General features: G+C 46.8%; 1 protein-coding gene across 2 annotated transcripts in view; it reads right to left on the bottom strand.

The window, feature by feature from the left end:
• Positions 1 to 14,191, bottom strand: part of ADAMTS16 (ADAM metallopeptidase with thrombospondin type 1 motif 16) — a 1,002,496-nt gene that overhangs the window by 706,895 nt on the left and 281,410 nt on the right. For both annotated transcript variants that reach the window (XM_078687616.1, XM_078687617.1), the window contains one exon: positions 13,101 to 13,260. In XM_078687616.1, coding sequence (XP_078543742.1) covers positions 13,101 to 13,260 — 160 coding nt within the window. The remainder of the gene's footprint in view (positions 1 to 13,100; positions 13,261 to 14,191) is intronic.

Below are 14,191 nucleotides of genomic sequence, written 5' to 3'. Positions count from 1 at the left end.
CCCTAATCTTGCCCTGTCCCTCCTACAAGAGAAGAACCAAACCACAATTAGTACCAGGCTTCACCAGAAAATACTGGGGAATCTGAGATTCACACATACACAGAAGTATACACTGTTGCCATAAGTGTGCATGTGTGCATGCTTGTGCATGATTTTGCTATTGTGTGTATGTTTGTCAATGTTAGAGGAAGAGCTAAAAGCTTGCATTCTGCTATAAGTGCTGCCTGTGAATGGAGCTTGCACTGCTAATAGACACTCTATATTGGTGTGTTTGTGCAAGTAAAGCTAGCACTGCTGGTGTCTGTACTGTACAGGGACTTTGCCGCTGACCGCGCGACACGCAGGGGAGCATGGGCGAGTCAGCGCCCTAGTCCCACACGACGGGCGAGCAGAGCTTGTAGCGCGTCAAACCCCTTTGAGCCGCCCTCCTCGCCAACAGCCAATAGGGAGGGCTCACCTGGGGAAAGGGGCGTTCCTCGGAGTATAAAACAGGCCCAGCAACTATGCTCGGCCTCTTTTTCCCGCGCCTGGTTCCCTAGGCTCTGCGCTGATGAGTGCAGGCACCGTAAGAATGCCAGCCGTCTTTGTCTGTCCCGGTACTTACCCAAATAACAATTTAAATAGCACTATTTTATTCTTTATAGCACCACGCATCCCTATGCAGGATGGCAGAGCATGGTTGGGTAACATGCACGTTATACAGGGACTATACATTGTGTAAGTGGTGAATAAAACAGTATGCATATGTATCACATGAGACAGCGAGGGTTACAGGTACAAGAGTCCCATATCCTGCTGAGTCCACAGTGCTATATTAGAAAGGATTCCAGTTTGGTGTGCTGCAAGTAACAAGCTACAAAATACAAATCAGTCACCTGCACGTGAGGGGGCACTAACCTTATGCCAGCTATATTCTCAACATTGTGTCATGCCATTGTGCTAGTACAATGCATGCAAAATAGGCATCGTGTCAATCAGCTTACGAATGGCGTCCACAGGATGTGGGGTAACAATGGGCATATTGCACTATCACGACTGGAGAAACTGTGCCCATCCATGTCTCCCATATCATTGTTTACCAATATCCTGCTAGCACCATCCGCATTAGATTGAACATCGGGAGTCGCTTCAGTACTTGGAATTGGATCTAGCAGCAATGCCATATGTACACCATGAAGTTGGGATGTGGCCTATGTAACTAAAGGTGTAGCCCGAGAACAGTATCTGAGAAATCTCTGTAAGAGGTGTGGCTATGTAGCTAAGGGCGTGACCTAAGAACCGTATCCAAGTAATCTCTGTAAGAGGTGGGCTTTTTTAACTAAGGGAGTGGACTAAGAACGGTATCTACGCAATTCCCAGTAGAGGTGCAGCTTATGTAACTAGGGGCGTGTCTACGCAATCCTCATTAGAGGTGCGGCTTATGTAACTAAGAGCGTGTCCTAAGAACCATTCAAGAAATCTCCATAGTGGTGTGGTGAAGGGGACTATGATAGAGGTGCACGAAACAGCGGCAGAAAGTAGCTAGGTGGGTGGGGGGCTCTGTCATCGACGGGGGCCTCCTCCAGAGCTGTGGCGGAGTACAGGGCGATCTGGAAGCAGATGGACAGTAGGGGTACCTCTGCGGCAGAAGGATACAGTCTAAATACCTCTGCCTGGCACAGTAACGGTGCCTGAGCCAAGAACCTGGAGCCGAGGGGGTTCCAGGAAACAGCGTTGGCGCCCCGTTAGTCCTTCGGGCGGTCGGGGGGCCTGAACCGACCGGGGGTGTGCCTCATCGCTCCGCCCTGACAGGGGGGGGGGGGGTGTAACGAAATAAAATGGTAATTTACTGCACCGTCAGAGCATCGACTCGCCGTGCAAGATGGCTCCTTAGGCATGTGGGTCAGCGAGGGGCTGCCGCATTGGATCGCCTGTAAGATGACCCACCTTATCAGCTACCTGTTGTACGAAATAAACCTGCAACAGTGCTTTCCCACAAATATGTCTTGTGAGTTTTCCTCGGTATATAAGTGTTAATGTGCGCAGAGCGGAGCGAGCGCTGGCGGTGTGGGCACTATGCCGCTGACCGCGCGACAAGCAGGGGAGCATGGGCGAGTCAGCGCAGCGGGCAAAAGTTGTGAATTTGTTAATGGTCATATTTTGTGTTGCAGGCGGAGTCACAGGGCGATCTGGAAGCAGATGGACAGTAGGGGTACCTCTGCGGCAGAAGGATACAGTCTAAATACCTCTGCCTGGCACAGTAAGGGTGCCTGAGCCAAGAACCTGGAGCCGAGGGGGTTCCAGGAAACAGCGTCGGCGCCCCGTTAGTCCTTCGGGCGGTCGGGGGGCCTGAACCGACCGGGGGTGTGCCTCATCGCTCTGCCCTGACAGGGGGGGCGGGGTGTAACGAAATAAAATGGTAATTTACTGCACCGTCAGAGCATCGAGTCGCCGTGCAATATGGCTCCTTAGGCATGCGGGTCAGCGAGGGGCTGCCGCATTGGATCGCCTGTAAGATGACCCACCTTATCAGCTACCTGTTGTACGAAATAAACCTGCAACAGTGCTTTCCCACAAATATGTCTCGTGAGTTTTCCTTGGTATATAAGTGTTAATGTGCGCAGAGCGGAGCGAGCGCTGGCGGTGTGGGCACTATGTGTGTCAGCAACGGCCAAAAGGCTGCATGTAGTGTGGAAGAATCTGCTTGTACTTTACGGACTCTCCAAAGGAGCTAAAAGGACACTGCTAACTATGCTTTATGCTTGCACTGCTGCACCCTTTGCTTAACTTGCCCTGCGCAAAAGGAAGGCTACCCTGCGGCTATGCATGCGTTGCTAGCTATGTTTGGGTAAATGAAGCTTGCATCGTGGCTGAATGCACTGCTTTAGTAGTGAATGTGTGTCTGGATGTGAGGAAGGTCCACAGTGCTGCTTGTACTTGATGCTTGCTCTGCTGCTTAAATGGTGATGTGTGCCGTAGAAGCATATATGGTGCTGCAATGCTGTACCAGCATGCATTTAGTAGGTGTTTGCAATCCTTCTACCCATGTTCTACCTAAACTGTGCGCGTGAGGAAAGCTTGCAAGGCTGCAGCTAGTACTGTTCCTCCACTGAGCACGTAAAGCGTGTCTGGCAGTTCTTCCTGTGATGCTTCCTGAGGGAAGTGTACTGTGCTAGGCGAGGGGTGTTTGCGTTGCGACTTTGTGTACTACAACTACACTACATGCGCGGGGGGACTTTGCACTGCTGCTTCATGTGCTGAAGTTGTGCTGTGCGATTAAGGAGGCCTGAGTGCTGCTGCCCATGTGCTACAGCGTCTGTGGAGGGTCCCTTTTTGAGGAAAACTTGCACTAAAGGGTTCTTGTAAAGTCTCTAACCATGTTTTGAGTGTCCGATTGAAACTAAAAAAACCCAGACCTTTTACTGTCCATAATCCAAATAAATAGTTTTTGTCTGCGTTTAGATTTAAATTAATAACCTTTTCTGATGGTGAAGAATAAAACATGTCAACGGTTCACCTGAAAATCACAGATATTAAAATCTTTTATCGGAGCAACCAGAAATTGTGTGACAAGATGGCCAGATTCATAAGCTTTCAAAGTAGGTCCCAAAAACATTTTAGTCAGAAGGCATGAAACACACCAACACCAACAGGACATAAGTAGGCAACTTGGATTTTCGAATTTGTTCAAAAACAAAAGCTTTAATTTATCCAATAGAAATTAAAAGATTGTATGACACAATGTCTACCAAACTTGCCTCACTCAGAGGGTTCGATCTTGTCTTAATCGTAATAAGTGACGGGAAAAAAGTATTTGAAGAGCCATTGTAAGACATGTATTTGTACATCAACATATAAGTTACTTTCAAGACCTTTAGATTTTAGTAAAAGATCTCACACACACACCTACACACCTACACACCTACACACCTACACACCCACACACACACACACCTACACACACACACACACACACACACACACACACACTTTTTAGGGCTCGGGCCTAAGCCACCACGAAGTGGGGGCGGAGCTTCCGAGCTCTTATGTATTTAGAAAAAAAAAGAATTCTGAAAGGGGTCTGGCTGGCACATTCTTTAGTGCGCGTCTGCGTTTTTTATGGCATCTGCCTAGTGATTCGTCTTCGCTGTGCTGTCTATTTAGTAGCCTTGATGTGATAGGGTATATTTACTTTTCGTCCGTCATTTATTGCAGTTGTATGGCATATTCTGTGCGTGAACGAGCACGGCAGAGTGATTAATCTTAATTAGGATCTGTCAGAATCATGCGCGCGTTTAACATTTACCTTTCGCGCACGGCAGTCCATTCATTTTAATTAGGAGTTGTCAGAGTGCCGCGTTCACGGCGGAGATAATGGAAAGAATTTTCCTGTAGCTTCAAGGGCAGTCACAGTTGATTTTTTTTAAGATACCTCGCATACAAGCACCCTTGCCTCGCCAATCCGCGTGTCTTTTAAAATAAAACAATATGGTAGAGTTTAACAGAGCATAATTACAGGCCAGTGATGACACTTCATATCTACAGGCTACCGATGACAGTGCATATCTACAGGCTAGCAATAACAGTGCATATATACAGGCTAGCGATGACAATGCATATCTACAGGCTAGCGATGACAGAGCATATCTACAGGCTAGCGATGACAGTGCATATCTACAGGCTTGTGAAGCCAATGCATATCTACAGGCTAGCGATGACAGTGCATATCTACAGCTAGCGATGACAGAGCATATCTACAGGCTAGCGATGACAGTGCATATCTACAGGCTAGTGAAGCCAATGCATATCTACAGGCTAGCGATGACAGTGCATATCTACAGGCTATCGATGACAGAGCATATCTACAGGCTAGCGATGACAGTGCATATCTACAGGCTAGCGATGACAGTGCATATCTACAGGCTAGTGAAGCCAATGCATATCTACAGGCTAGCGATGACAGTGCATATCTACAGGCTAGCGATGACAGAGCATATCTACAGGCTAGCGATGACAGTGCATATCTACAGGCTAGCGATGACAGTGCATATCTACAGGCTAGCGATGACAGTGCATATCTACAGGCTAGCGATGACAGTGCATATCTACAGGCTAGCGATGATAATGCATATCTACAGGCTAGCGATGACAGCGCATATCTACAGGATAGCAATGACAGCGCATATCTACAGGCTAGCGATGACGGTGCATATCTACAGGCTAGTGAAGCCAATGCATATCTACAGGCTAGCGATGACAGTGCATATCTACAGGCTAGCGATGACAGTGCATATCTACAGGCTAGCGATGACAGAGCATATCTACAGGCTAGCGATGACAGTGCATATCTACAGGCTAGCGATGACAGTGCATATCTACAGGCTAGCGATGATAATGCATATCTACAGGCTAGCGATGACAGCGCATATCTACAGGATAGCAATGACAGCGCATATCTACAGGCTAGTGAAGCGAATGCATATCTACAGGCTAGCGATGACAGTGCATATCTACAGGCTAGTGAAGCCAATGCATATCTACAGGCTAGCGATGACAGTGCATATCTACAGGCTAGCGATGACAGAGCATATCTACAGGCTAGCGATGACAGTGCATATCTTCAGGCTTGTGAAGCCAATGCATATCTACAGGCTAGCGATGAACAGTGCATATCTACAGGCTAGCGATGACAGCGCATATCTACAGGCTAGCGATGACAGAGCATATCTACAGGCTAGCGATGACAGTGCATATCTACAGGCTAGCGATGATAATGCATATCTACAGGCTAGCGACGACAGCGCATATCTACAGGATAGCAATGACAGCGCATATCTACAGGCTAGCGATGACAGTGCATATCTACAGGCTAGCGATGACGGTGCATATCTACAGGCTAGTGAAGCCAATGCATATCTACAGGCTAGTGATGACAGTGCATATCTACAGGCTAGCGATGACAGTGCATACACTCACAAGGAGACCACAGGCAGCTGAGGTGCAATCTTCTCCCACTCACAAGAACGACATCACAGGCAGCAGCAGTGCAAGCTTCTTACACTCACAAGGAGACCACAGGCAGCAGAGGTGCAAGCTTCTCACACTCACAAGAAGGACATCACAGGCAAGTGGTGCAATATTCTCACACTCACAAGGAGATCACTGGCAGTACACACCACATGAACACACTCCATAACACATAGCAACAATACATTGGCATTTACAATGTCATTAGCTCAAACTCAAATAAATCCGAGCCCGATTGCATTTCTAATGCTTGTTATAGTAGCTTCAAATTGCTCTCTTATCCATTGGTCTGTTATTGTACCATTCACATTTTTCTACCCCTGAATTATCCAAACAGGAATGGGTCAGCCTATTTCAGCCACTGGCTAACTTTCCTGTGGGTGACATCAACAGGCTCTTTCAAAAGGAGCACATCCGCACACATGTAGTTTCCCTCAGGGATAAGGACTACCAGGGCCTGGCGCACAACGCCCATTGGGCTCAAAGGGCTTCAGTACCCCCACCCCGTTGTGTGTATCAGCCTGGGTTGAGACAGCTTCCCGGGCACACACACAGCCGCACCCGAGTACTTCAGAGGTCTTTAAAAGACAATTAGCATTTTAATTAGGCTTTGTTGTTTTTCCCCCCTTCTTAGAGCCTCTGCATCTCCACTCTGCCTATTGCTGGAAGAATTTAGCCCCACCCTCATTTTTTTTCTTAGCCCCATCCCTCGCCCCCCTCCCGAAATTTGGCTCTAGTTGCGCCTCTGACCAGGGTAATGTATGTTTTTGGAGACTGAAAAATATTAGCTTTCCTATTTGTTCTAGTCATTTTTTAGGCCTCGCCTGAGCCAGCACATGTGCTGACTGTGAGACATTTAGTTAGTGGGTTTTGAAAGTGAAAACACAGGTTTGCTTGCCTCAAGCTTGCGATTACAGGCTCGTGCACGCGCGCAGCCGCCATCTGTCTTTCCTTCATCACGGGTCATTAAGTGCATTGCGATCACTTTCACCTTCGCTGCTGCGTGGCCGCGTCACTTTCACAGTCGCGCGGACAATGCTGGTCATAAGCGGCGCGTGCCCCAGGGTCCTGCTAAGTGTGTCTCTTGTCTGTGCAACTGAAATGTTAGATGTCTGGCAGAGGTTTAAAGCCTTCCATGTTTACACTGCGATTATAATCTATTCACTTTGCTTGTTTGCGAAGGTTACTTAAAAACTAGTCACCCGTAAAGCTTAAATGTTGAGAGCTTTTAGTGGCGTTGTTAGATGAGCATCTTGCTGAAATGACGGAAGGGTTTCCGAATCTTGATTGTTTTTTTTTTTCAATTTGGGGTTTTATTTTGGTTGCGGAGGATGGGATTGCAACATTTTAAGACTACTTTACCTGGATTTTAACCGCGGGGTGTGCAGGTAAAATGTCCACAGACCACCTAGACTCGACTACAACTCTGCAAAGTGCATAATCTAGTTTGCATGTGCCTGCACGCAGCACCGTCCTCCGTTCCATCTGCTGGAGTCCTGTCACAGAATAAGAGCACAGCGCGAAATGACAGCCACACACTTACACACACTTCCTGTGCACAGCCCCATACACTAATGCACAGCCCGCAGAGTGCAGAACCTGTAAGCGGGAGTGTGTGGCCGCCAGTCACAGGCAGACATACCTGTGCTTGCGAGGTGCAGCTAGGCAGTGTGATGCAAGCCTGGGCGGACACTGCCCTGCGAGGGCCCAGCAGCCTCCGTGCCGGCGCTACACACAACACCCACTTAAAGGACACATGAATCTATAGTTCCTATTATTTGGCATTTGTGTAGTGCACTGGCGCCTTTACAAAGGTGTCATGGCACTTTGGTAGTTTAGCCATTGCTTCGAGCCTAAGAAAGGGGGCGCTGGGGCTGTGGTGGGGCAGGGGATTCCAGACCCCGGAGGTCAATTTCGCAAAGTTCATGATGGGTGCAGGTACCTGATTAGCAACCCACCGTGGGCGGACCATTTCCTACTGGGTGATAAGCAATTGACATTTTTGAAATATTTTCTGTAAAGCTGAGCTCCCTATTCTGCTTAATGCCTTTAGGAGGGGCGTGGAGAGGGGCGGGGTGTGTGTTCTGCCCAAAGTTGCCGCCAAGGTCTGCTCAGCTCCTCAGATGTACAGACCTGTTGGCCTGCGATCGCCCTTCCACCCCCTCCTTCCCGCCGCTGTCCGTTCCACCCGTGGTCTTTTCACCCATGTGCCCAGAGCTGATAATCTAAGTAACTGGGGCCCACAGCTCTGCCGCGGGCCAGATCAGACCCCCTTTGCAGCTGGGTGCGAGGGTTGTATCTGTAGTAATGGTGCCCTGCTCAGGGTCGCCTTCCAATCTGAACCGGTACGTCCCATAGAGCTAAGGTGGTCTCGCCGGACACAGTCCTTAAGCCCAGTGTGGGGCCTCCTGCCAGTCTTCAAGCAGTGGTGTCATGTGGGTTCAGACCTGTGTGCCCCTAACTGCTCACAGCATCTCTCTACCCAGGGGTGCCACAGACTTTCCCCATTTCAGCCCCGCAGTCTCCTCTCAGGCTGGCACAGCTCTGCATTTCGGCTCAACGGTCTCCTCGCGCTCGCTCTGCCTGGCCCTCTCCTTATAGCACTACCCGGCCCTGTTCTTAGTTCAGTCCCTGGGTCTCCTCACGCTAGCCCTCCTCCTTATTTCAGTCCCGCTGTCTCCCCAAGCCGGCAAAACTAGGCCACCTCATTATGGCACTGCCCGGTCTGGTTCTTATTCCAGTCCCGCTGCCTCCTCTTCACTTTCACAAGTGCCCTTCCATTTCTGTGTCGCACCCCCCTTCTTACTCTGACATACTACTACATTTCGGATCACTAGTCTCCACGCATACTGCCCTGTGCTCGGTTCACTCCAGCGCTACCACCCTTTTTTTCCTTCACATTCTCCTCTATTTACAACCATTCGTTTCTCTCCTCTTCATCCACACACTGACCAGCGTTTCCGCTGTTCTAACACCATCCCCAGCTTCACCTTAGGGCTGACTTCCTTTTCTCTGTTCTCACCCCTGCCTCATCTTCACCCTGGAACTGACTTCCTAAACAATTATAAGGTCCCAAACGCTAGTCCTATTGGCTATGTCATGCTTGTTTTATGTAGGCAAGGGACCGGCAGCTCCCCCAAATAAACATTCTTAAAAAAAAAAAGAAAAAAAGCCTTGACAAAGACAGAAGGCTGGCAGCCAACACCCTATCGATTGACACTGGCAATGTTTGTTTACTGTGGCAAGCACAGAGTCAGGTCCCCCTAGGCGCACGTTTCATGATGCTTTTCCGCAGACAGTTGGTTTTCTCAGGCATGCGGCCTTGGTGAAAGAATGTACCTTGATTCTCACAGGGTCTGTTTGTTTGTGCTTTCGAGGACGCAGCTTGGTGATAAGTGCATCGTGAGGTAATACGGAGGAGGTTAATTAAAAGGTATGAAAAAACAAACATTGTGTTTATTCCTCTGTGAGCACACACTAAATACAAACCAGATGATCGTTTCTAGAACACCGCAATTAGATCCAAATTAGCGAGTCCGTGTATCCAAAGCAGACATCAGGCCTCTTACCTCGTGACCGTTTTCACACCCTCCGCCCACAAAAAAACGGTCCGGGCTCTCAAATGTCAGTCTGACGAAGAATAATCTCTTAAGTAAACTCTGGCGAGGTCTTTGTTTTATGATCCTGTAAGCTGATTAGTTACCACTCGTCAGCTGAGGGCAAGCCGCTATATACAACTTTAAATCTATATGATACGTCTTGGCATTGCAGGGGTCCGGGGTTAAGTAAGACACAAACAGTAAAATGCAAGGGCCACTAGAAAGAATTATTGTTGGAGTTTTGGCAAACATGAAAGTCAGCATTGAAGTCAAGGTTTCTCCATGATGTGTAAAAATTCCTCTAGCTCTCTTTGAAACGTGGAAGGATTACACTTCAGATGGTACACACGTTAAGAGAGCGTTTAACGTGGTTGTGCCCAGGATACTTTCGTGTATTTTCCTGAGTTTATTACCGTAAAATTGTCACCTGCTAGACACTGCCGGGTGCTACCATCATAGAATGCTGATAGCTCCAACAATAAAGAGTCCTAATCCAGTGGTTATTAACATTTTAACTTCTGCAGACTCCTACAGTCCCACTAAATAACTACTGGTGGTCTGGGAACCCACAGCAAGTCAATTTATTCGATGTACACCTCAAACAATACACTAAAGTAAAGAAGCAATCCTATAGGAAACAAATACACAAAGAAAGCATTTTACTGAATGAATTCAAAAAATTTGAGAACATTGAAATTTTAATGGAATGGTTAATGCGTTTTAAAAATATAGGGGCATATTACCAACAAGTAGCGATAATTATCGCAAAATAGGCTTAGCGACAATTGTTTTAATCGCTGCCTATCGCTGGATATGTTAGCGGAGAAAACATGCTATTAGCAAAGTTTTTCTCCATTGTGCTAAAATATCCAGCGATAGCGGCGAAATGCGTGAATATCGCTGAGACTACAGCGATATTCACGCATTAGCGACGAAATGCTTTTAGCCATGTTATCCACCTCCCATTGGATAACATGGCTAAGAAAAGGTCTGAGCAGGCGTTTTTTGGCGATAGCGGGAATATTTCCATCGCTACGCCTGCCTTGCTAATAGGCGATATCGACGTTAGCGACTGCTTTCAGTCGCTAACAGGTTGGGTACGCCCACTTTGCATGTCATTAGCGATAAATATCGCTGACATGCAAAGCGGGCCCCAAACCGCTTGCTATCGCCTAAAAGCTGTCGCTAACATCAGTTAGCGACAGCTTGCTAATAGAGCGATAGAATTATTGCCGCTTAGCGGCCAAAAATGCGGCGACATTTGCCTATTGCCACCCTTGGTAATATGCCCCTAAGTTTTATTTCTAAAAGAGGAAGGAAGCAATGTGCTAGTCTCTAGCATATCGATGTATCTATCGGATGTATGACATTACAACACATGCTTTTACATCGCATGCCTTTACAACGCGGTTTTTACAACGAAAACTTTACAACGCATAGCGCTTTGGGGTGCTGGATAGTGAATAGTTTAATTTACTATTCCAACTCCATTCCCCGTGGACACTAGGGAAGGTGTGGGATAGTAAATTAAACGTATTCCCTATCCTAGAGCGCCCCCCCGCGCAATGCGTTGTAAAAGTTGCGTCGTAAAGGCACTGCGTGGTAAAAGTTGCGTTGTAAAGGATGTTTCCCGTATCTATCTTTTGCTCCTAATGCATACCGTCTTGTTGTGGGCACACACCAGTGCATACTTGATTCTATTTGCTGTACCTGCGCTGCTCTTATGACTCAATCTAAGGTTACCAATTTAATTAGTAGATTCTAGTTTCAAATTTCTTTATATTTACAGAGCATTTTAAAGCTTTCAATTTAGATTTTTTGATTATGTACTGTATTACTCTTTAATAGTATTTAATTTTAGAAAGAGTCACTGATCTTCAGTAGTCCCCAGACCACAGATTAAGAACCACTGTCCTGGTCCACAGCTTCTGCATCTTTCTTTCCCATGCCTCTCTGGGATATGTGGATTGGAAAGAGAAAGAAAGAGGGAGAGGCTGTGAACAGGGCACATAGGAGCTTTCTCTCCCCCTCTTCCCGGATCACAGTGTCCCTGGAGCCTCGGAAGCAGGGAGGGTGTAGTTCTTTTCAGCTCCTGGTTCTCCCTGGCTCAGCAAAATGATGAAAAGCAGATTGGCGGAGCTCAGGGACAAGCTGAGCCCAGGCACAGACAGGTCATGACTTCAGCCTCCTTTCACAACTGTTGCTGTGCGTGTTCAACATTTAACAGCCATGGCCCTGTGCACTGCTGTGACTGCTGAACATTCACAGCAAGAGCGGCAAAAGAAAGATGATGTTTGCATATTGCTTTATAATATACTTTAAAATTAAACTCACATCTTCAACATTTGCAAACTCTTGAAGCTTAGCACAATGGTGGATCTATAGGAAGGTCAGCACTGCCCCCCCCTCAAGAGTCATAATATTTCTCAATTGTTGCTTATGCTATTATTTGTAGGTCTTGCCTTTTAGTTGTTGGTAAGAAAATAGTTATTTTGAACAATACACATGCTTAATGCAGAGTTCGGTTGAATCCATTGATTGTCATTTGTTCACTTTTTTTGTTAATTTCATTTGCCAGCTTGTTATTTAAAGGCTGTTCTTCCTCTCTTAGGTGTATCCCTCCCATGGAGGATAGCTTCTTTACCATCTCTTTGACTGATGACTTTCCGGTGCCCCAAAGTTCACCTGTTGATTCCCCCTCCCCGCCCTTCTCCTTTTTGTCTGTTTATTTTACGCTTTCACTCCCCCACTTAACTCCACTGTACCTTCTTCCTCACTGTCACTGCCCATGCCTATGCCATCCTCCACCCTCCACCTATTTAACCTACTCACGTCTCATTCTTTTTGTTTTTCTTTCTTTTTTTGGTAGGGCCAGCACCTGCAATTTGCTGCGGGTCTCTTGCTTTAAAAAAAAAAGGTGCATTTTGTACTGCTCTAAGATGAATGTTTGCAATCTAGAAATGGTAAATTGAAACAAAAAATAAATGGTGCTGCGTCATGATGGGTGCATAAGCGAAGCCAAAAGGTGAAATCTATTGGCTTTGCCACTGCTTGTTCATATAGTCAACGACTGCCACTTTGTAAGCTAGTAGCGCTGGTGCCTTGTAAGGATTGTGGGCTAGAGTGCACTTGTGTGGTTGCAAAGAATGTTGATATGATGTCACCTAGAAGCGTAGAGTTGGTGTCATGCATGAGGTCACAGATGTGCCACAGTGAACTTGACACAACATCTAAAGCAGCCAGTGTAAACAAACTCCTGTGGGAGAAAAAACAATTATGTAACTTTCCTCGGTGCTGTGGAGGACTTGCTGGCAGTGCAGGCCTGTGAGCAAGGGGAGGGTGAGTAAGGGAATGGGGGAAGCTTGGGAGTATGTGTTGTGTGTCAGGCCTAGCTACACCTTCTATGCATCCTCACCATAGGGGTTTAACTTACAATTTAATGTAATAAAGAACTCAGATTCAAAAAAGCATAAACTTTACATTGTAAATTCTCACCTAATGTATCACAAGGCTCATTCTTCCAGGAGCATATATCAAGACCAGTGAGAAGGATAGCGTGGTCATGGCGGCTGCCATCTTTTCCCATGAGCCCTGACTGCCACTGGCAGAAGCTACTCAGAGTATGGTCGGCATGATGACTGATGACGAGCCCTGGCTGCAAACAAAAGAGAAGAACATTACTAGGACTTCATGGGCCACACCACAGCCAACCAGCTTTTTTTTTTTGCTTCAACAAGGGCTATCAAAGTGTAATATATTGTAGAACAAACAAAAACAAGCATATGATTATCAGGCAGTGGAATGTGATTCGAGGAAAACGGTGTTCCTTTTAATTTTCCAGTCAGCCTTTAGGGGCGTTGTATGGGGGGTGAGGAGCGAGGGGGTGTTTGGGGTGCTACACCCCCCTAAAACTGTATTCTGTTGTTAATAGTTGGGTACAGGTGCTTTCAGTCAGGTATGGTTAAGAGTCTGACAGGTTTTCACCAGGGAGTTTTAGATGCTCACAACTGCGAAAAAAACGCACACACTCCCGCTCGCTTTAGTCTCTGTTGTGAAGGCCTTAAAAATGTTGATTAGTTTAAAAAAAGAGGTGTTTTAGGTGCCCCTAACATTATGCCCATCTCTCTCTTTCCACTTCCCAAAACCCCCTCATGTCCTGCTTCCCATATATTGTGTTTTAACAAGATATCCCTGCTTGATCCTTGGAAATATGAAGCTGACAGCTCCCCCAATTTTATTGACCAAGCTACGCCCCTGTCAGCCTTTTGAGTTTATCCAAAGCCAAGGAGAATCACTAAATGACATTAGAGAGGGTCCCTCATCATTACACACAACAACATGCTAATTACTTTAACAGTGATCCCAAGTGGGAGACTATGGCGCTCTTTAGGAGAATGTTGGAATTCCTGATTCTGTTACTGACAGGAGATACCACCAAAATCAGGAAATACAAGAGATGCAGCAATATATCACGGCATTCCTTATGCCCCTAAGTAAAATGTATGAGTCAGACAATAGTCGAAAATGGGAAATTACCACAGGAAATAAACGGGGCAACATATAATCCTAAAACACTACTGTTGATC

Source organism: Lissotriton helveticus, chromosome 4_1 (genome assembly GCF_964261635.1).
Source record: "Lissotriton helveticus chromosome 4_1, aLisHel1.1, whole genome shotgun sequence".
Lineage (NCBI taxonomy): Eukaryota > Metazoa > Chordata > Amphibia > Caudata > Salamandridae > Lissotriton > Lissotriton helveticus.
This window is presented reverse-complemented; position numbering and strand designations above follow the sequence as displayed.